This window comes from Mastigoproctus giganteus, chromosome 7 (genome assembly GCF_048544385.1).
Source record: "Mastigoproctus giganteus isolate SK-2022 chromosome 7, ASM4854438v1, whole genome shotgun sequence".
Taxonomy (NCBI): Eukaryota; Metazoa; Arthropoda; class Arachnida; order Uropygi; family Thelyphonidae; genus Mastigoproctus; species Mastigoproctus giganteus.
In genome coordinates this window covers 96361233-96388407 of record NC_143581.1, presented here as the reverse complement: position 1 = coordinate 96388407, position 27175 = coordinate 96361233, and the positions used below count along the sequence as shown (strand labels likewise).

Here is a 27175-nt window from a genome sequence, read left to right as displayed (position 1 = left end):
TTAAACCAAAGGGCAGAGTAATTGCAGAAAATATCACTCTTGTAAATGCAATAGTTCTGTCCTTATTGAGATGCGAAACTTCACCATCAAATAAGTATGCAAATATTATGTGGAAAATATAAAAAGTTTAAGGCCATTTTTTAGGCCTTAAGTAGCAAGACACAAAACTGAAAAACCACGATTCTTGTTGCTTAAAACCTGCTCTTTCCAATGGTGGCAAAAACGAGAGAATTGAAGGTGTTTCACATTAAGATATTTGCCCCTAAAGATAGGTCAAAATTTGAGCCTATCTTTGAAGGAAAATATTTCAGTCAGAAAACAAGTATAAGATCTCATATTTAGTTAGGCTGAATTCATGCAGATGTTAAATGGAATGCCCAAAGAAGAAGGTACCAAAGGTTTTTATTTCAAAGTTATGACTTTCAAAAGTCTTGCTTAAATTTGTCGCAACAAATTTTTGGTGCCAGTTTTAGATCACATTGTAAAAAATGTGAAGGTTTTGAGCCTGGACACCAAACGTTTTGCATTCTCTGCCAAAAGTTAACTAGGTATACCAAGTTTCAGAGCACTACCTCATAATGTTGTGCAACAGTAACACTTAAAACTTTTGAAAATTTTTTGTGATTTGCTCCATGTAACACAAGTGACCTCCACAAAAAAGGTACTGGTGCCTCAAGCATACTATATTTTGAACGGAATTTTTGCACAGCTTCTTTGGAAAGCTGTTAAACATCTACACCAAATTTCAACAAAATTGAAGATGGTCGAGCAGGGACATCTTCAAAATTAGTCCACTTGACATGGAATCACACTACAGTGTGCCCATCCAAAATTACCGTTATCACTTCAACTTAATGCCATTAAAAAAACCATCTGTTCATAAGAATACTTAAGCATGAGAAACACAACGTACACTAGACCTCAAAATATTAAGAAAAATTTTTTGGAAATATAAACCCCCTCCTGTTACGTGTCCATATGATATATAAGCAGTCATCATTTATTCAATCACTAATGTTCTTATCGTTTCTGTTTCCCGTTATGACATCTACTTTAATACAAAACTTCTATATAAGGATTCCATATTCAATACATATGATCAACAAAACTAACATTTAAACAGTCAAAATTATTCTACCACATTACTAACTTACATAAGTAGGATTTACTAGGAAGAAACCATTTTATCTATTACAATAATACCTTTGCAGACATTAGCTCTCATACTTAACTCGGTTAGCATGTGATGGAATAACAATCGAAGGGGTGACTAGCTATCCCCCCATCACGCCACATATTCAGTATATCCGAAATGCGTGAACACTCTTCCACATCTCCTTTTTTGGAATTCATAAAATAATAGCATATATACGTAGACCCTTACAGAGCCAGAAAAGTATTTACTTATATATTTGTTCATGTGAGAATCATGGTACATTCCCCATTTCTTATCCCTGCATTAACATTCCATACAGAGCGACACTTTCCAAAGTTTATAAACTTTTACTAACCCCTTTTAACCCATATGCGCTCAACAGATATAGCTGTTTCTTGATTAAAACCGTAGGCCTTTAAGACAAATCTCTATCGCTCGGTTAGAGTGAAATTTTTTTAATCTTTATTACAAAAAACACACCCTTTTTAGATGGCTAATTCGTTTTTTTCTTTACAAAAGCTGTGGGTTATTAATAAGTGATGTTCTGAAGGTATCCAGGGTAACTAGGGTATGGTAATTTAGCAATTAATTTACAGTAATCAGATTGAAAGGAAGGTGTGAAAATCTACATCTGTCTTTTCTAAATTTGAATTTATGTCCCCTCAAGCGATTAATCTGGGCAAGGTGAAATATCCCATCAGCATTGAGCTTGCTCAAACCATTCACAGCCTCATCATCATCATCAGCCATTTTCGATCCACTGCAGGATGAAGGCCTCTCCAGCAACTTTCCAGTTCCTTCTGTTTTGAGCACTGGCCATCCATTTACTACTCAAAAACTCATGAATTTCATCTATCCATCTCCGCCTTTGTCTTCCAGGTTTTCTTCTAGCTCCTCTTGGGTACCATTCTGTTATTTTCTTAGTCCATCTGTCATCATGTCTTCGAGATATGTGTCCTGCCCAAGACCATTTTAGTTCTTTAGTTTTAATAAGAATGTCCTTTACTTGAGTTTGCTGCCTAATCCATGTGTTTCTCTTCTTATCTAACAGTCTGATTCCCAATATAATTCGTTCCATTCTTCGCTGTGTAGTTCTTAGCTTCTCTTCCATTCTTTTGGTGAGTGCCCAAGTTTCACTTCCAAAAGTCATGGTGGGAAGTATACATTGGTTCATTATTTTACGTTTCAGACAAACTGGCATATTGCTCTTCAGTATGTGACTATATTTCCTGAATGCTATCCATCCAAAATTTATTCTTCTCTTGACTTCCAGCCATTTATCATTATTACAGCTAATAACTTGTCCCAGATAAGTATATGACTCCACCTTTTCAATTACTGCTCCTTCAATCATTATTTCCCTTTCCGTGGCATACTTGTTCATCATTACTTTTGTTTTAGCCATATTCATCTTTAGTCCAAAATCCTTACTAACTGTGCATAACTGATTAAGATTTTCCTCTAATTCTTTGGGATCGTGGCTTATGACCACAATGTCATCTGCAAATCATAAATGGTTTAGGTACTCTCCGTTCACACTGACTCCTTTCTGCGACCAGTCTAATCTTCTGAAAGCTTCCTCAAGGGCAGCAGTAAACAGCTTCGGAGATATTGTGTCTCCTTGTCGAACTCCTTTCTCGATTTTAAATTTGCTACTGTCTTTGTCTAGTCTAATAAAGGATGTAGCACTCTCACATATTTTCTTCAAAATCATAATATATGGAGAATCTATGCCTTGTCTTTCCAGTGCCCGAAACATTGCCTTATGCTGTATGGAGTCAAATGCCTTTTCATAATCCACAAATGCCAGGCATAATGGTGTTTTATATTCATTTGCTTTCTCCATTAGCTGTGATATTACGTGAAGATGATCCATAGTTGAGAATCCTGTCCTAAAGCCAGCTTGCTCTTTCGGTTGAGTCTCATCAAGTATTTTTTCTAATCTGTTAGTAATAACCCTTGTGAACAACTTGTAGATATGGGATAACAAGCTGATTGGTCTATAATTTCCAATTTCTGATTTATCTCCTTTCTTATGCAGCAAAACTATGATTGCATTATTCCACTGCTTAGGCATCACACCTTTTCTAATGCACTTTGTGAAGAGCCTTGCCAGTTTTTGTGTTATGTCTCTTCCTCCCAATTTTAACAACTCTACAGTAACTTCATCTTTCCCCGGGGCTTTCCGATTCTTCATTTTCTTCAATGCATGTTCTACCTCATCAGGAAGAATATCGGGTGTGTCCTATGTGTTGCTACTTTGCAATCCATGTTCCCCACTGCTGGTATCATTCCCTCGCTCCTTGTATAATTCTCTATAGTAGTCTTCTGCTATTTGAATTATGCCTTCTCTGCTGTTTACAGGTACATCATCGTTATTCTTCAGTGTCAGTATCATTTGTCTTTCTGTATTACTGCTCATGGCTGCTGACTTAAATCCTTTGTTTTCCCTTAATGCTTGTTCTACTTTTCTTGTGTTAAATCTTCTTATGTCCTCTCTGAGTCTCTTTCTAATGGCTTTGCATAACTCAGTATACTCAATTTTCTCCCTGTCAGTGTTTTTCTTGCTCTTCATTTGTCGTCTTTGGTTCATCATGACAAGTGTTTCTTGACTAATTTTTTCTTCTTTGGATTTCTGTTTCCCTATAGGTTTCTTGGGCTTTATCACTTTCAGAAAGTTGTAATATTCCTCGTCGATATCTTGGTCCTGAGCAGTCTGCAGAAGCTCAAACTTGTTCTTAAGTTCCAGTACATACTGCTTTTTCTCCTCCTCTGTTATTTCAAAGACCTTTGTATTATTTACTCGAGTCAGTTTTTTCCTTTCCTTTCCTACATCTATATCAAGTGTACATCTTACCATTCTGTGATCACTTCCAACATTTACCTTATTCAGGACGGTAACATCATTCACAATATATCTTCTGTTAGTGAGGATGAAGTCGATTTCATTAGTTGTTAATCCATTTGGACTCTTCCATGTCCACTTTCTGTTCACCCTTTTCTTGAAAAACCTAATACACCTCAATCAGATCACCTCGTCCAAATACGGAGGATGCGGAAAGGTCAGGGAATGACCACCGCATGTCCCCGGAGCAATATGGCCTAAGTTGCTAATGCTCCTAAAAACCAAATAACAGCAACAGATCACCTCACAGGTGCCTAGTCACAAAACACTGTAATTTGCAAATCATAAGCCTTTCTTCGTAAGAACAACCCTTTGTTCCATTCACTAATCTTGTTGCTGTTCTCTGTACTCGTTCCAGCAGCTCTACATCGTTCCTAAAATGAGGCCTCCAGACCCTGTATACAGTAAAGGTGCGGCCTGACCATTGATTTATACAAGGGGATAATCACCTCTTTATCCCTGCTAAAAAAAATTCCTATACAGGCATACCTCGGTTAACGTTACCTCTGATAACGAAGCCTCGATATAACGAAGTCCGCAATTTCAAGCCCCATTTAACATAAAAAAATATTCCATTTTTTAATCACCTGAAATCTAAACAAACTGAAGAAATTACGGAAACATTTGGGGCTTCTCGTGGTTGGTTCGAGAAATTTAAAAAACGGGCCAGGATTCATAGTGTAAAATTAACAGGAGAAACTACAAGTGCAGATGTTGAAGTTGCAAATAAGTTTCCACAAAAACTAAAGGAAACAATTAAACGTGAAAATTTTCCACCAAATTTGGTGTTATGTTGACGAAAGCGGTTTGTTCTGGAAACGGCTACCAACAAAAAGCTTCATTTCTATTGAAGAAAAATCAGCTGCTGGGTTCAAAGCAGCCAAAGACCGTTTAACGTTACTCTTTGGATCAAATGCCTCTGGCGATTATAAATTAAAATTGTTATTAGTTTACCATTCAGAAAATCCGAGGGCGTTAAAAGGTAACATAAAAATGAATTTACCTGTAATATGGAAAGCAAATAGAAAAGCGTGGGTTACCAAGGAGTTATTTACTGATTGGTTTGTTAACCACTTTTGTCCTGGAGTAAAACAGTACATATTGTCAAAAAAACAACTTTGAAGAAAAAGCTCTTTTGTTGTTAGACAATGCTCCGGGACATCCTACTGATCTTAACACGTTGGACACATGCATTCCTGTCAAAGTTGTGTTTCTTCCAGCAACCACAACTTCCCTGATTCAACCATTGGATCAGGGAGTAATAGCATCATTTAAAGCTTATTATCTGCGTCGAACTTTAAGCAATTTAACTGAACTAGAGGATAAAGTGGAAATGACAGTTAAAACTTTTTGGAAAAACTACACCATTAAAAACGCAAGGAAGCATTGATAGTTCTTGGAAAGAAGTCACTAAGAAATGCTTAAATGGAGTTTGGCGCAAAATATGGCCAGAAGTTGTACTAGAAGAAGAAAATAACATCCAAGAAATTAGAAATGAAGTTATCCAGATGGCTCAATCAATAGGTTTCAAAAATGTCGATGAAGAGGATGTTAGAAATTTATTGAATGTAGAAGATGATGGTTTTTCAGTGGAAGATTTAGAAAGCCTTGTTAGCAACGAAGACAAAGATAATGAATGCGAAGTTAAAGAAGTTCCTGCCGAAAAAGTGTTAACAACCAAAGATTTAAAAAGGTGCTTAAATGATATTGAAAACGTTTTAAATTTTTTTAGTGAAAATGATCCTGACTTAGGAAGACGTGTTATAGTTAAGCGATCAGTGTTAAATGCAATAACTCCGTATAGGCAATTATGAAAGAGAAAAAAAGCATAAACAATCGACTTTAACCTCATATTTTAAAATGTGATTTCACTTTGTATGTAAGTTGACTGTTTATTTAATAAAACTTTTCTTTGTTCGAAAAAAAGCTTTTCATTTTCTTTACGTAGGAACGTATCCCTATTCTGGCCATAGTATTTTTACCTCTGAAAACGAAGTTTCGCTTAACGAAGTAATTTCGTGGAACGCATCCTATTCGTTAATCGAGGTATGCCTGTATATCATTGACAAGACACCATGAAGCTACTCTTGCAGACTGTCTGCACTGCTCAGAAAACTTCATATCTGACTGCACAATTACCCCAGGTCCTTTTCATTCTCTACCACCCTCAGTGTAGTAAAACACAGTTGGTACATTATGCCGGGGTTACTGCTACCCATATGCAGTACTTTACATTTGTCAAGGTTAAATTCCGGTTGCTTGCCACCTTTCAAGCCCATCTGCTTAACGTTTCTAGATCTTCTTGCAGTACGTTACGGTACTGTCATTAACACCCCTGCCAACCTTCGTATCGTCTGCAAACTTAGACATTAAGCCTGATATACCTCCATCAATATCATTAATAAATAGAAAACAAAAATGGACACAACACTGAACCCTGGGGGACTCCACTAATCACAGTAGTCCACGAAGAGCAGTGTCCATGATTTTTACAGTAGTCTTTCATGTGCAACAGTATCAAAAGCTTTCCGAAGATCCAAGTATATGACATCAAAATTATTTTTTGCACCCAGTTCCTTTGTGACGACATCATAGCATCCAATCAAACTCGTCAGATAGGACTTAACAAACCCATGCTGTTTCCAAACTATAACCGAAAATGCTTCTTTAACCAGCTACTCCATTATTTTCTCTGGAACAGAAGTGAAACTAACTGGTCTATAATTATTTTAATGGAGGGACTGGTTAAAGAAGCACTGCAGGATCATCTAGACAAGACTGCAATAATAGTTCAGACACAGCATAGGTTTGTTAAGGGAAAGTCTTGTCTCACCAATTTGATCGTTAACTATGATGTGGTCAGAAAGGAACTAGATGCAAAAAATAATTTTGATATCATATAGTTAGATTTCAGGAAAGTTTTTGATACTGTTGCACATGGAAGACTGCTGTACAAATTGGAATGGTATGGCATTAAGGGCAAGTTGCTACAATGGATTAAGGGATAGTTGAGCGGGAGAAGACAGAGAGTGGTAATAAATGGACACTGCTGTTCGTGGATTAATGTTATTAGTGGAGTCCCTCCAAGGTTCGGTGTTGGGGCTATTGTTGTTTTGTGTATTTATCAATGATATCGATGAAGGTATATCAGGCTTAATGTCTATGTTTGCAGATGATACAAAGATTGACAGGGTTGTTAACGACAGTATGCTACTACAACAGGATCTAGAAAAGTTAAGTAGATGGCAACTGAAGGTTAACATTGACAAATGCAAAGTACTGCATATGGGTAGCAGTAATCCAAGAGAAACATACCAACTTTGTGATACTACACTCAGGGAAGTGGAGAAAGAAAAAGACCGGGGGGGGGCAATTGTGCAATCAGATATGTAGTTCTCTGAGCAGTGCAAACGGGCTGGCAGAGCAGGTCATGGAGTGTTGTCAATGATATATAGCAATTTTGATAGCAGAGACAAGGTGGTGATTATTCCCTTGTACAAGGCAGGCCACACCTTGAGTACTGTGTGTATACATGTCTGGAGGCCTCACTTTAAGAAAGATGTTGAGTTGCTAGAAAGAGTACAAAGAAGGTCAACAAGACTGGTGAGAGGAACAAGTTTGGTGATAGGAAGAAAGAGGTGCTCTTACCAAGAAAGGCTTAAATTCTGCAAGTTGATCACCTCAATCAGATCACCTTGCAGGTGCCTAGTCTGGAGACTAGGCACCTGCGAGGTGTATAAGGCCTTGAATGGTTTGAGCAAGCGCAATGCTGATATGGAATTCTTCCACTTGCTCAGATTACGAACCTGAGGGGACATAGCTCCAAATTGACGAAAGACAGTTGCAGAATATACGTGCAGAAGTTGGCCTTTAGCCAGCGGGTAGTTTATTGCTGGAACAGACTTCCATCTGTTCCAGCAATAAACTGAAACAGTTTATTGCTGTTTAACTAGAACAGTCTAGTTAAAGGCTGAACTAGACAAACATTTGGTGTGATGGGATAAGTGAAATGGGAAGTTTTTTTGTTTTAGTTGAGGCATATTATGCAAGAAAGCAAGCTTATACAGCATCAGCCAAAAAAAAAAAAAACTTCCCATTTCACTTATCCCGTCACACCGAATGTTTGTCTAGTTCACATCTATCCTGCAACTATCCTCCTTCAACTTGAATTCATGCCTCCTCATGTGTTAGTCTCAGCAAGTGGAAGAATACCATTAACATTCAGTTTGCTCAAACAATTATCATTAGCATTAGTAGAGGCATTTGAAGCAAGAAAGCAAGCTTATGCAGCATCAGCCAAAAAAAAAAAAAAAAAACCCACTTCCACTTCACCCCTCTGTTCGTTCAAAATACCTGTCTAGCTAAGCCTTAAACTTATTTAGGCTATCAACCACCACGACAAGGGATGGAAGTCTGCTCCACCAACCAACCACCCGCTGGCTAAAGGCAAATTTCCGCACGTCTATCCTACATCTGTCTTTCCTCAATTTGAATTTATGCCCTCTCAGGTGATTATTCTGAGCTAGAGGAAGAATCCCATCAGTATTGAGCATGCTCAAACCATTCAAGGCTTTATACACCTCTATCAGATCACCTCGCTGGTGCCTAGTCTCCAGACACTGTAATTTGCAAAACTTAAGCCTTTCTTCGTAAGAGCACCCCTTTGTTCCATTCACTAATCTTGTTGCCCTTCTCTGTACTCGTTCCAGCAGCTCTACATCCTTCTTGAAATGAGGCCTCCAGACCTGTATACAGTACTCTAGGTGTGGCCTGACCATTGCCTTATACAATGGAATAATCACCTACCTCCTTATCCCTGCTGGAAAAATTCCTGTATATCATTGACAATACTCCATGAGCTACTCTTGCAGCCCATCTGCACTGCTCAGAGAAGTTCATATCTGCCTGCACAACCACCCCCAAGTCCCTTTCATTCTCTACCACTGTCAGTGTAGTACCACAGAGTTGATACGTTGCTCTGCGGTTGCTGTTTCCCATGTGTAGTACTCTACATTTGTCAATGTTAACCTTCATTTGCCACCTCTCAGCCCATCTGCTCAACCTTTCCAGATCCTGTTGCAGCAGCATAGTGTCAGTAGTGTCCTTGACAACCCTGCCAACCTTTGTATCATCTGCAAACTTGGACATTAAGCTTGATATACCATCATCAATATCATTTATAAATACAGAAAACAATAATGGACCCAACACTGAGCCCTGAGGGACTCCACTAATAACATTAGTCCACGATGAGCAGTGTCCATTGATTACCACTCTGTCTTCTCCCCCCTCAACCACCCCTTTATCCATAGCAGCAATTTGCCTCCAATGTCACACTGCTCCAATGTGTGTAGCAGTCTTCCATGTGCAACAGTATCAAAAGCCTTTCTAAGATCCAAGTATATAATATCAAAGCTATTCCCTGCATCCAGTTCTTTTGTGACTGCATCATAGTATCCAATCAAATTGGTCAGGCAAGACTTCCCCTTAACAAAACCATGCTGTGTCTGAGCTATAACTGAAGTCTTGTCTAAATGATCCTGCAGTGCTTCTTTAACCAGTGCCTCCATTAATTTTCCTGGAACAGAAGTTAAGCTCACAGGTCTATAATTACTTGTGTCAGCCTTTGATCCTCCTTTGTGAATTGGGGTCACATTTGCACATTTCCAGTCTATGGGTACCTCCCCTGAGTCCAAGGAAGCTCTCATAATTATGGCTAAGGGTTTGCTTACTTCCTTTGCTGCCTCCTTTAATATAACTGGATAGATCCCATCCACCCCGGGTGCCTTTCTTGTGTTTATCTTCAACAATTTCTCCTCCACTTTACTCCCAGTTATTTCAAGATTCTGTAGCTTACTGCTAGAGTTGAATACACCTCCGGCATTCCCCTTGCTGAATAACTCCTCATGTGTGAATGTCGATGCAAAATATTCATTCAGTTTGTTAGCTACCTGAGCAGGATCATCAACAGTTGACCCATCAATATCAAGTGGACCAATCTGATTCATCCCCTTCCTTCTAGAGTTTACATAAGTAAAGAACTCTTTGCTGTTTTTCTTTGCATCCCTTGCCAAGGATTTCTCGTAATCTGCCTTCACCTGCCTAACCTCCTTTGTAACTTGGTTGCATATCAACTTGTATCTATCATAGGCTTCTGTGTCATATGTTAATTTGTAAATATCCCATGCATTTTTCTTCTCTGCCATATGCCTCATTAGTTCATCTGACATCCATTTTGGCCTAAACCTTGAACAATATTTCTTAGTTGATATGTAAAGCCTAGTAGCTTCCAAGATAAGTTCAAGGCTTTAAACACCTAAATATGCAAAAGTTTGTCTTCAGCCAGTGAGTGGTTGGTTGTTGGTACAGGCTACAATCTGTCGGGGAAATGGATGGGTTGAATAAATTTGAAGAAGAACTAGACAAATTCCTGGAGGGGAATTTATCTAGTTCTTTTGTTTTTTGGTTGATGCTATATAGGCTTCCTATCTTGCATCATTTGCCACTAATACTATTACTACATACTAACTTGTACTTCAAGAAACTGTACTCTGCATGCTCAGCCACATCTTCTTGAATACTTTCCACTAGTTTCTTAAATGCTGATCTTCAAGTTATTCTCCAGTAGAAAGAATAAAACTTATTAACGTCATTCTAAATCTCAATCCTGTTTTATTTCTTATAAAAGGAATTTGCTATCCCATGATCTTTAACAACATTAAAAATTTCTAAAAAACACGTCTTTACTGGCGGTAATCCTGACTTGAACCTTTCTTGACCTAAGCCTATCAAATATTGCTTTCTCTGCAAAAAAAAAAAAAAAAAATAAATAACTACATTTTTCTTTATTACTATCAGTCATTACTTTTTTGTATAAATTCTGTTCAAAGCAGCTGCCCCCAGAACCTATCCTAAATTCTGTTCAAGAGAGAACAGAGATTAATCGATATGACTCTTCTTCTGCCTTTGACTTCTCTTTCAATCTCACTCTGCTCGCCATCACACATATGTTGAGTTCCTTTCTGCCTTTCCAGTGGCTGTTCTTTGGAAATAACATCTATGATTTCATGTCTTGCTTCCAATGGTTCAGTAAAATGTCTATACATAATATTTATAAGGAAGAATAATCTCTATTGCAGCATTGAAATATTTACGTATGCAAGGTAAAACATAAGTAAAATTTGCATTGCAAGAAAGACCATGTCAAGCAAGGTAACACTTCCTCTACAGAGAGAAAAAAAAGGCCATCCTGATGACTATGGTCATTGGAGTAATCTTTTTAATCATTGGACATGGTGGGTGTATTAATATAAAAGCCATTTTAAAACGAAGAAACATAACTAAAATTTGCAATGCAAGAAAGACCAAGCCAAAATAACATGCCGCACAAAAAGTTACAAAAATACTGTTTTACTTCCTAATTACCACATGGCAAGTGTAGTAGTTATTATAGTAATAATAGTAATAATAATAATTATTACAATAATAATAGTAATAATAATAATTATTACAATAATAATAGTAATATTATTATTATTATAACTACTAGACTCATTCTCAATAAATATAAGTAATTGCAGTAAAGCCAATTACCTATGTTTTACTTTATTTGAAACAACGTAAATAAACAATTATCCCACAAACACATACCTTTCATCCTGTGCTTCTAATCTTTCCATTTCTGCTGTAACTTCTGTAATTTCATCTTTAAGTTGCTGAAAAAAATTAAAATAAAACAAATAAAGTAACCAAAGATTGAATCAAAAATTAGGTCGGAATGTGAGTAGCCTAGACAAATAAAATACACAGGAGATCATGAAACCAAGATCTCTGGTAATGCCCTTTTTTTTTTATGACCTATGACCATAGGTAAAAAAAAAGCAGAGGCATAACAGCGTTTATACAGAGAGGTTTTCGAAGAGTTTCATGGTGCAGAAGGTAAGAATACATGGAGAGCTTTGCAAAGGGGATAATGATGTCTTCAGTAGAGGCATATGATGCAAGAAAGCAAGCAAGCTTATATAGCATCAGCCAAAAAAAAAAAAAACCTTCTCATTTCAATCATCCATTCACTCCAAATGTTTGTCTAGTTCTGCCTTGAACTATTTCAGTTGACCTCCACTACAACAGTTGGAAGTTTGTTCCAACTACCAACTACCAGCTGGCCAAAGGTAAATTTTCACATATATATTCTACAATTGTATTTCCTCAGTTTGAATTTATGTCCACTCAGGTGATTAATCTGAGCAAAAGGAAGAATCCCATCAGCATTGAGCTTGCTCAAACCATTCAAGGCCTTATACACCTCAATTAGTAGATCACCTTGCAGGTGCCTAGTCTCCAGAAGCTGCAATTTGCAGGATTTAAGCCTTTCTTGGTAACAGCAACCCTTTGTTCCACTCATCAATCTCATTGCCCTTCTCTGTACTCATTCCAGCAGCTCTACATCTTTTCTAAAATGAGACCTCCAGACCTGTATACAGTACTCACTGTGTGGCTTGACCATTGCCTAATTCAACAGGACAATCATCCCTTATCCCTGATAGCAACATTACTGCATATCATTGACGAGACATAATGAGCTGCCCTTGCAGCCTTTTTTGCACTGCTCAGAAAACTTCATATCTGACTGCACAATTACCCCACAGTCTCTTTCATTCTTCACTACCCTAAGTGTAACACTGCATAGTTGGTACATTACTCTGGGGCTACTGCTACCCATATGCAGTACTTTACATTTGTCAATGTTAAACTTCAGTTGTCACCTCAGCCCATCTGCTCAACTAATATACCATCATCAATAAATACAGTAAACAACAATGGCCTCAACACTTAACCCTGAGGAATTCCACTAATAACATTAGTCCACTAAGAGCAGTGCCCATTGATTACCACTCTCTGTCTTCTCGCACTCAACCATCCTTTTATCCATTGTAGCAACCTGCCCTTAAGGTCATACTGGTCCAATTTGTACAATAATCTTCCATGTGCTACAGTATCAAAAGCGTTCCTAAAATCCAAGTTTATGATATTAAATTATTTTTTGTATCCAATTCCTTTGTGAACACATCACAGTATCCAATCAAATTAGTCAGAGTAAGTGAGTTAAAAATAACTTTCTTACTTGAGAGTAAAAGAGTTATTTTTAAATAACTCTCTTACTCTCAAGTTGGTTTTCCCAGTGCTTATGTCAAAACAAACTGACTTGACATTGCACTGTCCACCCATGTCACTTCCTTAGATTTTATGTTTTTCCTAATTAATAGCATAACCCCTCCTCCCTTCCTATCCTGTTTGTACACATTGTACTTCCCAAATTCCAATTCTGCATTCTTTATCTCTGGGTGCCACCACAGAGATAAGGAATGCATGTCACCATGTCTCTGATTTCCCAACAACATCAGCCTTTGATGTCTTCACAAGCACCTGAAATTCATCAAATTTATTTACTATACTCCTAGCATTAGTGTACATGCAAGTCTTGATTAGGCTCTGACAAAACCTATAAATGGAGTGTGAAGCAACTGATGTGTTATAGAAAGATTCTTGCCTCTTATTTATAAAAAGTGCAACTGCAATGATAGCAAATCAAAGGAAACATCTGTCACCTTTCAAAAGAAGTGGGTTGAATTGTTCGCCTCACTCCTGGTCTGCTCCTGTCATTTCAAGGTGAAACAGGCATCAGTTCAATACTAAAATATCTTCTGAGGTGATCTGCAATAAGAAACCTGAAACAAGAAAGCTATATATCTGATCAAGCATCATTTTATTAAAAATGAACAATACAAAACTATAAATGGCTGCAACAAACACAGTACAGCAACACTCAAGCAATTTTCTCTGGGCAGTGGTGCAATTCACCATATAGTGCCGATATATCATCACACCATTTTCACTTTCTTATTCTAAGAGTGTTTTTCCTTCTGCTTGGAAATTTGCTCATATCCAGCCAGTTCCTAAAAAGGGTGACAAATCTCTCACATCCAATTATTATCCCATTGCAATTACTTCTACTCTTTCTAAAATAATGGAGAAATCAATTAACCGCCAACTTTTAAACTACCTAGAAACCTTCCGCCTGATCAACGATCGCCAGTATGGATTCCGCCAGTGTCAACTGGTGATATTCTGGCTTATGTTACCCATTTATGGACTAATTCAATGGAAAGGTTCGGTGAAACAAGTAGTTGCTCTTGACATCTCAAAGGCTTTGGATTGTGTTTGGCATAAAGGTCTTCTAAACAAGCTTCCATCTTATGGTTTGCCAACTGTTTTTAGTAATTGGTTATCCAGTTTTCTCTCTGATCGCTCACTGAGGGTGATGGTAGATGGCTCTCTGTCTTCTAACTTCTCCACTAATGCCGGTGTCCCCCAAGGTTCAGTTCTTTCCCCCCACTCTTTTCCTCTTGTATATTAATGACCTTCTTCCATTAACTGGAAATCCTATCCATAGTTTTGCCAATGATAGCACATTGTTTTCCACTTTCCATCTTGATAAACCTTGCCCTGCTCAATCAGCTTCAACTTCTCGAAAATCTGCTACCAATTCCTTAAATGCTGCTCTTCAGGTAATTTTCCGGTGGGGCAAAGACAACTTAGTTGATTTCAACCCTTCTAAAACTCAGTCTTGTCTTATATCTCGCAAAAAGGATTCTTCTGCTCCTATGCTTATCTTTGGTGACACTCCGATTTCTAGGCAAAATGATATATCTCTTTTGGGGATTACCCTGACTTCTAATCTCTCTTGGCACAAGCACATTACAAATATTGCTTCCTCTGCATCTAAAAAACTTGGTTTTCTCTTTCACTTTCGGCATTACTTTTCTTCCAAACAGCTGCTCACTCTGTATAAATAACAAATCTGCCCTACCATGGAATATTGTTCTCACATTTGGGGTGGTGCCCCCAAAACCTCTCTCAGGCTTCTTGATTCCATTCAGAAGAGGACAGTTAGGTTAATTAATGATTCATCTCTAACAGAGTCTCTCCACTCGCTGTCTCATAGACGTACTGTTTCTGCCGTATGCATCTTCTACAGATATTTCCATGGGCACTGTTCTTCTGAATTGGCTTCTATAATTCCCGCTCTCTCCTTCAAAACAGTCCGATCACGTGCAGCCACCAGCCAACATCCATTTACTGTCCAACTTCAAACTCACAGAACCAACTTTTCATCTTCCTCGTGTATTCATTCAACTGTGGTTTTCTGGAACAACCTACCTTCATATGTATTTCCTGAAAATTACAGTCTACAGAAGTTCAAGTCCAATATCAACAAATATCTTCTTTCGTCTTCTCAACTTCCAACCCAAGCATGGTACTAAGTACTATAGGTTCTAATATATCTGGCGTTTGTGGTTTACATAAAAAAAAATAATATATATATATTTCAGGAAACTGAAAAATGAGCTGGCAGGAAATCACTCAATTTCGGATGGCTGAAGACATGCAGGAGGATGTCCTATTATGACATCCAGTCATCTGTTCACCAGAGTATAATATTATATTTCAAATGTCATAATAAAACATGAGCAGTAATTCTACAGCTCACTACATGCAACACTAATAATTATGATGTGTAAATATACCTTAAACTTTAATACACATGTTTTATCACAAAATATGAAGTGTAGTAATCTTCAAGTAAAATATAACTTGCCTAGTCATTCGACCTTTGCATTAAAGCACGAGTGGCCAGAACAGGACCAGTTTTACCATGTTTGTTCTGCTTTTTAATTTATAGGAATGATAGCATGGAGATTTGACTGCTACTGGTGCTATTAAGATTGGAGTTGTGTTTATTTCTAGTTCAAGTTATTTACAAAACTCTTCCATATTTGTATAGTGTATAGTATATGTTTGTGTCTAACAGCACCAGGAATTTCCCCCATCTCTGTGTAATATACGTTGACATGTGAAACAGAGATTTAAAAGTGTGGCCTGTTTTTTTAAAAGTTTAAAAGTGTGGCCAGAGATTTATAAGTGTGTGGGCTCTGGGAGGTGTAGTATTGTGTAACATTGTTCTTCTGGCCATTTAGCCATTGGGCCCCTGATGGGACCCTCTGTTGCCCACACTAAGCCCCATGGAGGCGGACCCGGTACATCTGGCAGGCCTTGCCACCTAGTTTCCTGAGATTTCAAAAAAAAAAAAAAAAAAAAAACCCTATCATGGGTGAATGCTAGAATTGAAAAAAAAAAAAAAAAAAAAAAAAATTTTTTTTGAGAATGTGATTTAATTTGGATTGTAGTTAGATTTTGCAGTTTGGTGCATACGTTGGCGTATAGGTAGAGTGGGGGGGGGTGAAAGGCAGAAGTATGGGGTGGAGAAGGCAATGACCCCAGGTGGTCAGTGAGACACTTCTCACATATACTGCCCACCAGCTCTAATAATTTGTTTAGTTCTTCCTTACATTTATTCAAACTATCCACTTCAACAAACCAGATGAAAGAGTCCAAAAATCAACTAACTGCTAGCTGAAAGGAAACTTCTGCATATCTATATCAATCTGAATTCTCAATTTTAATTTTTCAGATCTATCCGATCTCCTTGCATGTGACTAGTTTCCAGACACTCCAATTTACAGAAATGAAGTCTTTCTTGGTAAGAGTACCCTGAGTACACTTCTGTTCCCCGCCCCCCCCCTCACTAGTCATGTTGCTCTTCTCTGCACCTATTTCAAAGGATCTATATCTATCCTAAAATGAGGTGTCTTCTCACAATGTGGTCTAACAACTGCTTTATACAATATGACCTCCTTATACTAGCTGGCAAAATTCCTTATATCATTGACAAAACATAATGATCTGCCCTAGCAGCCCCATCTGCACTACTCAATTACCCTTCCACTCGGGTCTTTTTTTTTTTTTTCTTCCCACTACATTGAGTGTGTTACCATACATTTGTATGTTATTCTGGGATTACTGCTATCCATATGTGGTGCCTTGCATTTGTCCATGATAAACTTCAACTGCCACTTCTCAGCCAATCTGCCTAAATTTTTAGATCTTGTTGCAGTAACATACCCTCATTACTGTCATTAACCACTATGCCAATCTTTGTATCAATATCATTAATAAATACTGAAAACAACAATGGGCCAGCACTGAACCTTGAGAGACTACAATAATAACACTAGTCAAAGAAGAGGTGTCCATTTACGACCACCCTCTTTCTTCTCCCACTGAACCACCCCTTTATCCATAGTATTAGCTTGCCCTCAACACCACATTGTGCCAATTTGCACAGCAATCTTTCATATGGACCATATTCAAAAGCTGTTCTGAAAACTAAATATATGATGTCAAAATTAATTTCAGCATCCAGTTCCTCTCTTACTACATCAAGGTAGATAATCACCCTTAAATCCCTGATGTGACTGCTGCAAAATTCTTGTCTAGATCAGTGTCTCGACTTTAATAAATAGTGAAGCACCACAAAGTATTCTCTAATTTACGGGGAGCACCAGAACAAATATTATTACAGGGCTTAAATGATTTAATAAATAAATATATAAAAAAAATTGTAGATGTCTTTTTTTTGCTTTACAATATATAGCTTTCATTTCTCCGTTTTCTTTTGCTTAAATGTTTTTTATACTTTATCCTAAGTTTGTTTTAATGGTTTCATTGATTCTATGCCTTATTTAAAACCAGGACCCTACCTCATGGTCAGGCAGTTAGGCACCTGATAGGTCCTTGCACCATTGCTATATGCTTTGATATTCTCTTTATATCTGTATGCTATTTATCCTTTATGACATCCCTTAGGTTGTACAGTAGGGATGCATATGACTCCCCAGTTACTGTCTGCTTGTGTTCCAAGTAGCGAATGTACAAAATTCTCAGCATCCCAAAAAATGGTGGCCATAATCTTGCCAGCTGAAGGTTGTGTGCAAAATGTTTTGGGTAGGAGAGAACCCTTGTGCTTCCATTGCATTGATTCTTGCTTGGTCTCAGGATCCTAGTGATGAACCCATGTTTTATCACCCACAACAATTATGGAAATGAAAGTTTCAGGATCTCTTCCATAAAGCTCTAAACTCTCCTGACAACACCATACTCTGAATTGCTTCTGCACTGGGTTCAGAAATCTGGGATGCACCTTGCAGTGGCCTTAGTACTACCTAAAATTTCATGGAGGATGGTTATAACTGTTCCCTCAGATGCACCACTATTCCCTAGAGATTTAGGATACCTTTAAACATCTGTCATTCAGCACAAGGGTTTCCACAGCTTGGCACATTTGTGGAGTGGTTGCTGTCACAGGCCTTCCTGACTGTGGATGATCTTTGATGGACTCTCACACTTGAATTGGTTGGGGCAGAATTTCACCTGGTATTCTGAAGGTGCACTGTTGCCATACACAGCCATCATCCTTTCATGAATGGCTTTTGGCCCATTTCCTTCTTTGGTGAGAAATTTGATGACTGAACGATGCTCCAATTTCACAAATTCCATAATTTGATACAGGTGTCTTCCTTCTTTTTGTTACAGCAACACACCTAATAACACAGTGTGATCAACATTAGTATGATTCAAGTTTAGATGTCGGAATATGATAAATGTTAAATCATTGAAATATAACTATGGGAAGTACCTTAGGTAGATAATTTATTGAATGCCCCTCGGATTTGTTCGGTCTGCTATCTGTTGGGCTAGCTGTTATTTTGCCAGTATGCTCCTCAATATTCATAAATTACTACTTTTTTATTACATCTTTCTAACTCAGGCTTATCGGCATATTATTAGTCCTGCTATTACCAGGTAGTAACAACCAGAAACAGACAGCTTTTGCTCATTATTATCTGGATGTATTGAATGGTGCTAGTCCTTGATAATACACCATTCAGTGTATCCCTATGTGATATTAGCTATAATAATTTTAGTAATATTTGTTATTTTATTGTTATATACAGGTAGTTCCTGACTTTATGAGTTAATTCGTTTCTAGCGTGCGCGCTCATAAAGTGGGAATTTATTACCCATATACAGAATATTAAAAATAAGGGTTAAGTTCAATGAAATTAGTTAGCTAATTAGTTTATGTTTAAATAATGATTGATTTATCCAAAGAAATGAAACATAGCCTGTAAAATCAAGCAAATTATACTAACAAAGAAATTATTTATGACTTACAAATGTTAAGGGCACCTCCGTAGCCAGGTGGAAAGGAGCAGCAGTGCGTAGCACACGCTTCTTGATTAGACCGGGGTTCGAGCCCGTCACCACCAAATACGGAGGATGCGGAAAGGTCAAGGGAATGACCACTGTATATTCCCGGAGCAATATGGCCTTAGTTGCTAATGCTCCTAAAAACCAAATAACAAACAAACAACAACAACAACAAACAAATGTAAAAGAATGTTTATTCATCATCATCATCAACTAAATGCACACTCATTGATCACTCATTATTGGCTTAGCGCTCGTGGGTTTGTTGCAAAAGGAGTCGTCTTCTTCAGAAATGCTTCAAGAGGTGTTTGTTTCCAAGATAATCTTCTCTTTTCTTTATAAATTCAATAGCATGCATAAGCATTTTTTAATGGAATGCACAAATTACAACTAACACGATTTGCATGGAGTAACAAGTTAACGAAGCTTAAAGAAAAAAGGAATGAAGATTTATTTATGTTTTTTATACGATTGAAGATTTCAGTAAAGGGAAAACATATTTCGCCATAATAACTTAAAAACCCACACAATTCCAGAAATGCAATAACATGGAGTTGACTACCCATTTATAATTGCTTGCAGTAACAGAAAAGCTGAATAAACCAGAAAGTGCAAATTGTTTTTATTGGTTTATGGTAGTGACCTCCAGAAATGTGCTTTAAAGAAATATGAAATATATATAGAAACAGAAATTTCATTATAAAGCAATATGACCTTTTCAGCAATGAAAAATGCTGTAATTCAACATTCAGAAATATAGTAAAAGACAGAAAATAAATCAGAAATAAGTGGAAATAAATAAATCTGCTAACATTTTAAAACAATTAATTTATTAATACATGCATATTAAGAAATTACTTCTTACATGATACGGAAAATATATTAGTACACTTTTAAGAATTATTTTGTAAAATATTTGGCTATATATTGTTGTACACCAGATTTTACTGTACATCATTCACAAATGTTCATAAACTCTGCATTTGTCTAAACACAAATATATTTTCTTGCACATTTTCTTCACACTGAAGGCCTCGACGCAAAGTTTCAAATGCTACCAACATTTCATGTTTGAAAGGTTTAATATTGCCCTCATTTTCATCCAAATTCATCGTTGATATTGTCACTAGTTCTTTGAATTGAATATTTTCTAAAATGTTGGATTCACTCGTATATTCAGTTACTACTTCATTATCCACTCCTAAAAATTCATCAAGGCCAATTTCTCCACTGATTAAGTCTGGATTCTTCCCAAGATTGCCCAATGTCTTGTAGTAGTCCATCCCCCTCATCACTGTTAATTGGTGTTTTAGCAAAACCTAGAAACAATTCTTAATTGTTGTTTCCATCCTGTCTTGACGCCACACTTTCGCCAACTCTGATATGCCCTTCCGCAATTCTATAATATAAAAGAATCTACAGGTTGGTTTGTTTCTATTCTGGGGATAATTTTTTTCAGATGCACCTTCGGTACAGCATTTTCAAATTCTTGACAATGCCTTGGTCCATTGGCTGGAAAAAAACAAGCATCATACTTGTATGGTTTGAAATTACTGAGTGAAGGTGGCAAGACAGTTGTTGTCGACAATCAACACAATTTTTCTGTTTTCTTTCGACATCTTTCTATCAAAATTTAAAATCCGCTGTTCAAAAATTTCACTTGTCGTCCCAGAATTTTTGTTGCAGTTGTAGTCCAACTCTAATGACTTTACTCCATTGAAACATCAGGGTTGTTTACTTTTGGATGGTCGTTGTTGGGTTTTAGGTGCATCAGCAACTAAGGCCATGTTGCTCTGTGTATATTGTTTGTAAATTGTGTGTTCTGAGATAGATTTTTTTGTTTTGCTGGAGGAAAAACATGGGTTTCTGGGAGAAAAATCCATGCTATCCTTGCCTGTGACTGACTAACTCAGCCATGTTGTGATAAAAACCCATAAAATTTCCTACAGTCATCGATGGGATTCGAACTCAGGCCTTTTCCACCCAGTGTGGGGAGGACGGCGATCCTACCCAACTGTGCTACCCACAAGGACTTGTTTACTTTTGACTGTTACCAAAAGCTTCAGTTTTTCATTACCAGCCATATTTGCACCAACCAAGTCTGTAATTGACTTCTTACTATTTTTCCCACCTAAATATTTATCACCTTAAAAAGTCAGTGTGTTATCACCAAACATTTATAAAATAGACCTGTTTCATCAAAGTTAAATGTCTTTGCACTCGTAGTCCTCCATAATTTTTTTTCAAATCTGTTTTCCTCACCACTGGGTATAGCCTTCTTCAATTATAACCCCACTTTCACCAGGAATAGCTTTTTCAAGACATGAAGCTTTTTAAATTTGTTCAGCCAACCAGAATTGGCTTGGAATGTTTCATGCCCCAGAAAAGAGGTGTACTCCATAGTCTTCTCTTTTATTCATGGTCCTGATATCGACATCTTTCAGTCTTGAATCAACTTCATCCACTTAAAAACAGCTTAATCTACATCTTCACACAGGCATGATTTCGCACGCTTCCGACTGGGTCCAGGATTTTCCCAATTGTTCTCACACATAATGGCAGGGATAACAAATTTTAAAGCGATTTCTTTTTTTTTTTTCCTCCACTTTTTTTCACAACAATCAAGGATTTACTCTTAGATATTGTGAGGTTGCTTGCACAACAGCTAAAACAAAACTGATTTAGGGACTACTTGTACCTACCATGTAAAACAGAGAGGTGATATTTAGTAAAAGTTTGGATGACACATTTCTGCTAACCAACAGATGAATTTCCAGGATAAAGGAAAATTTCTCTCTCCTAATTCTCTAATAGGGTGCCTACAGTAGAAAACAGGTTGACTAGAGCCAATGTCCACATCATGTTGTTGTTGTTTGTTAGATTTATTGGTGCATCAGCAACTTAGGCTATAATGCACTAATTACTGTCTGATATTTCCTTCGTTTTTCTTACCGTAGATAGCAGTTCAGATAAGGTGATATTTATTAATAAATTTTAGAAAAAGAAAAATGTCATCTATGTTCTCTCGATCTCCTAGGACACACTGCAGTGTTAAATGATTGTAATTATGAAAATTATAGGAAAAAGCTGTTTTCCGTTCTTTTTGATATTGTGGGCATTCTATGATGATATGCTTTACTGTTAGTGGGCATAAACAATTACTGCATTGTGGAGGGTCATTGTTTGTTAGTAGATAGCTATGAGTGAGGAAAGTATGACCAATGTGTAATCTGGCTAAAATAGTTTCTTCCTTTCTGTTTCGTCTCAGGCTGGATTGCCACAGTTTAGGTTCTCTCTTGATTTCAAAAAGTTTATTATTTTTCTGATTTTTCCACAAGCGTGTCCACACTTCTTTATATGTCTGTTTGATAAAGGACTTTTGATCAATATAAGGAGTCCTGAAATTTGATGGTATCACATTTGTAACAATTTTAGCAGCTAAATCTGCCTGCTCGTTTCCTACGATTCCGTGTCCAGGGATCCAGCAAAATATTACGAGCTTCCACGTCCATGAAGTGCTAATAACTGTGCTAAAATTTTCTGTATCAGAGGATGACTAGGGAAGGATTTACACTGTAGAGCATTAACAGCACTCAACGAGTCCGTATAAATGATGGATTTAGCGTACGAGGCTTCTTTTATATTCTCTAGGGCTAGTAGAATACCATATAACTCTGAGGTATAAGTACTACATTCTGGTGGGAGCTCTCTGGAGATGGTGGCATTTGGTAGTACTACAGCTGTGCCAACTTGATTACCAGTTTTGGATCCATCTGTGTATAGCTGAATGAAGCTGCTAAACTCTGTAGAGTGAGCCATATGTATTTGTCTAATGTTGATATCGGAGAAGTTATTCTTTCCCCATTGCTGAAAATGTCTATCAATATTTACTGGAGCCATGGAAAGCCATGGCTGCGTTTCCATGCTAGTATCCTGGAGAGTGTTAGAAAACTTCAGGCCCCAGCTTGTGATCAAAGCTTCAAGCCTAATGCCAGATGGTTTGTTGTAACGCCGTTTAGTTTGATAGATTTCTCTCCATTTTGGCGTGAAGAGGCATTGCCACATGGGATGATGTGGGAGACTGCTGATTTTGGCTGCATAATTTAGTAGTAGAGTTCCCCGCCTAAGGTGTAACAGTGGTTCATAGGCTTCGGTATACAGGCTTAAGATTGGTGATGTGCGAAAAGCCCCCAGTGCAACTCTTAATGCACTGTGATGTACAGGGTCAAGCCATTTCAATACACTTGGCCTGGCTGAGTCATAAGCAGGAGCCCCATAGTCTAATCGGGATCTGATCAGTGAGCGGTATAGATGTAACAGCAGTAACAATCTGCACCCCATGACATAGAAGAAATTACTCTGAGATTTAGTTTTCTAAGACAACTTGTACGAATATGTTTTATATGTTCCAGGAAGTTTAATTTTTTATCAAATATTACACCAAGAAATCTAATACTAGGTTGGAAAGTAATACAATGAGAATCCAACTGAAGGTCTGGATCTGGATGTAAAGAACGTTTGTGACAGAAGTGTACAGCAGTCGTTTTTGGTTTAGAAAGCCGATATCCATTATTTTTGGCCCAAGAGACTATTTTGTTAATGGTGCCTTGTAGTTGTCTTTCAATAAGTCTTATATTTTGAGAATGACATGACATGGCAAGATCGTCAGCCTACAAGTATGCGTCAACTGTGTTAGGTATGCACTTGGTAATAGAATCAATCTTAATGGCAAAGAGTGTGGCGCTCAACACTGATCCTTGGGGAACTCCCTCTTCTTGTACATATGCTCGAGATAATGAAGAGTGGAATCGGACTTGAAAGGATCTATTGCCTAGAAAGTTCTTAATAAATTTTGGGAGATGACCCCAAGTCCAAATTTATGCAAGTCCTGAAGAATCCCATATCGCCAAGTTGTATCGAAGGCCTTTTCGATGTCAACACATACCATAACTAGGTGTTCATTTCTCAAGAAAGCATTCCGGATATTTGTTTCGGCCTTGATAATGAGATCAAGCGTACATCTTTTTCTCCGGAAACCATACTGACTTGGGCTTAAAATGTTTTGAGTCTCTAATAACCATGTCAGTCTGGCGTTAATTATTTTTTCCAATGTTTTTCCCAGACAACTGGTTAGAGAAATAGGACGGTAATTTTTGGGATCTGTGTGGTCTTTCCCTGGTTTCGGGAAGGCTAGAACATAAGAATGGCACCAGCTAGCGGGGTTATACTCCTCTAAGAAAATTCTGTTATACAGTTGTAAGAGTACAGTTAATGATTCCTCACTTAGATGACAGATCATGGTGTAATAAATCCCATCGGGACCTGGAGCATTGTTTTTCACTCGTGCAAGTGCATTACGCAATTCATTCATGGTCAGAGGCAGATTATAAAAATGAAGGATGACAGTATTAAAATTTAGTTTGTATTTTTCTGTCTGGGATTTTAGCAATTGAAATGCAGGTTCATATGTGGCAACAGCTGAAAGCGTTTCAAACGTAGTACCTAAGGCATTGGCAATTTCTGTAGGTTCAGAGATTTCTTTCCCTTTTACAAGTAGAATAGGAGTTGTCTGCGAGTATTTACCATTAATTCTTTTGATTTTTTCCATATTGTAGAAGTATCCGTGGATCGTTTATGGTGGAGGCATAATGCGCCCATGCTTCTTTTTTACTATCCCGTCTTATATGACGAGCTTTAGCTCCGACTCTCTTAAACTGTAGGAGGTTAGCTGTGGTTGGATGTTTTCGAAAAATATTCCAATATTTGTTCCTTTCTTTTTTAGCACTGTTGCATGCTTCGTTCCACCACATTTTTGGATGAAGCCGGATTTTGGATGATGATTTTGGTATAGCAGTCTCGGATGCTTTCATTATTGTATCTGTAATGTAGCTTACTGCAGAGTCAATTGTGTGGGTTGCTATGAAGACAGTATCTAAGTGAGCTATTTCTTGGTATTTAATCCAGTTAGCCTTAGCAAATTTCCAGGTTGTCCTAATGTTACTCTGAGGGGTAGAACTTATACAGAAAGTACAGATGATAGGAAAGTGATCACTCCCGCGAGGGTTATTAGTAACGGTCCAGTCTATGAGAGGAAATATCACTGGAGAGCATATTGAAAGATCAATAGCAGAAGTTGAGCCAGATGATAAATGCACGTATGTGTGAGCACCTGTGTTTAAAATTGTCAGGTTATGTTTATCTAAAATTTTTTCAATTATCTGTCCTCTGGAGTCAAGATGTTGAGAAACCCCATAGTGGGTGATGGCCATTCCAGTCACCCATAATACAAAAGGGGGCAGATATTTGCATTACTAAATTATCTAAATCAGCAAACGTGTATGTATGATTTGGTGATAGATACAATGAAACTAATGTTATTGTGATTCCGAAGGTGACACGGACAGCAATAGCCTCTAAAGATGTTTGCAGGGGGATAGGTCTAGAGGGCCCCGAAGAGTTCACTATGAGTGCTACTCCTCCATGAGCTAAATTAGATGAGTTTCTATCTTTTCTATACATATTGTAATGCTTAATTTTCATAGATATTGCATTTGTGAGATTTGTTTCTTGAATGCATACTGCAACAGGCTTGTATTCAGATAGGAGATCATAAAAATCGTCAAAGTTAGCACGAAGCCCACGACAATTCCATTGAATAATTGTATCCATTGTTTGGTTTTAGCTAGTGTCTGTTAACTTCCGTGAGGTAGTTTGCTTACGCCTGTCAATTTTTCCTTTATCCTTCTTTGAGAAGACTGGTCTGCTTGTGTCAATGTCACCTTCTGGATGAATTTCAAGAAATGTGTCATCTTCATCCGCTTTTTCATCAGTGTCCATGGTATCAGATCTGAATGTGTGCGTATCAGTTCTTTCAGAGCTCTTAGTTTGTACTTTCGGTTGCTGATTGGGATTCTTATCTGGAGGTATTGTTATCGGAGTATTTACTTCTTGGGTTGCATATTTGGAGGGAGATTGTTCTTTTAATGAAGTAAGTAATGATTTCGCCCAACCAGATATAGAGATATTTGGAGGGACGGAGCAGTCAGTCTGAGTTGATATTGTGCGTAGCTGTTGAGTAACTGAGGCGTATGTAGATGATTTAGTAGGGAAAGTGTTTCTTTGCCTCTTGATATGACACTTTATTCTCTATTTTATATCTCTGAATATTCTTCTCTCTTTTCCATTGGATACAGTCCTTAGAGAAGGCAGAATGATTTCCCTGGCAGTTAGGACAGTTTTGGGTTTCATTATTACAGTCCGTATGTGTGTGTGTGTTCTTTTGAACCACAAGAAGCACAAGTGACTATACCTCTGCACACAGTTTGCGAATGACCGAATTTTTGGCACTTAAAGCACCGAACTGGGTTGGGAATGTACGGTTGAACATGGCATCTGAGATATCCAGCTTTTATAGTTGTGGGGAGATTTGGTGACTTAAATGTCAATATGACTGTTCGTGTAGGGACAGGTTCTCCATCTTTTTTGATGACAATTCTTTTTGCCTGGTCTACATTTTGGTTACTTAATTTGGAGACAAGTTCATCCTCTGATACATTTAGAAGATCCCATTCAGATATTACCCCTTTAGAGGAGTTCAAGGTGGCATGTGGGGTAACCTTTGTGGGAATTCCACCAAAGGTAGATATTTTCAAGAGTCTTTCATCATGTCTGTGTTCACTCATCTCCACTAATAGGTCTACAGATCTTAGTCGCCGAACCATTTTTGGAGGCCCAGCCACATTTTCGAGACATTTCTGAATCAAAAATGGGGAGAGCTTACTCAATGGTTAGTCTGTGGAGGAATGCAATATTAAGAAGAGAGGAGCAGAAAAATCTGTCCCTTCTTTTTTTTTGTCTCTTAGCATGGGATTTATTCAAATTATCATGGTCATCATGTCTACTTGAATCTGGATCAAGCAATCCATAGTAGGACTGTTTTGTGT

General features: G+C 37.6%; 1 protein-coding gene across 7 annotated transcripts in view; it reads right to left on the bottom strand.

Annotated features, from left to right (window-relative positions):
- LOC150083093 (cytohesin-1-like) overlaps nucleotides 1-27175 on the bottom strand; it is a 491792-nt gene that overhangs the window by 370068 nt on the left and 94549 nt on the right. For all 7 annotated transcript variants that reach the window (XM_090377032.1, XM_090377029.1, XM_090377030.1 and 4 more), the window contains exon 3: nucleotides 11712-11776. In XM_090377032.1, coding sequence (XP_090233158.1) covers nucleotides 11712-11740 — 29 coding nt within the window. In that variant the 5' untranslated portion in view covers nucleotides 11741-11776. The remainder of the gene's footprint in view (nucleotides 1-11711; nucleotides 11777-27175) is intronic.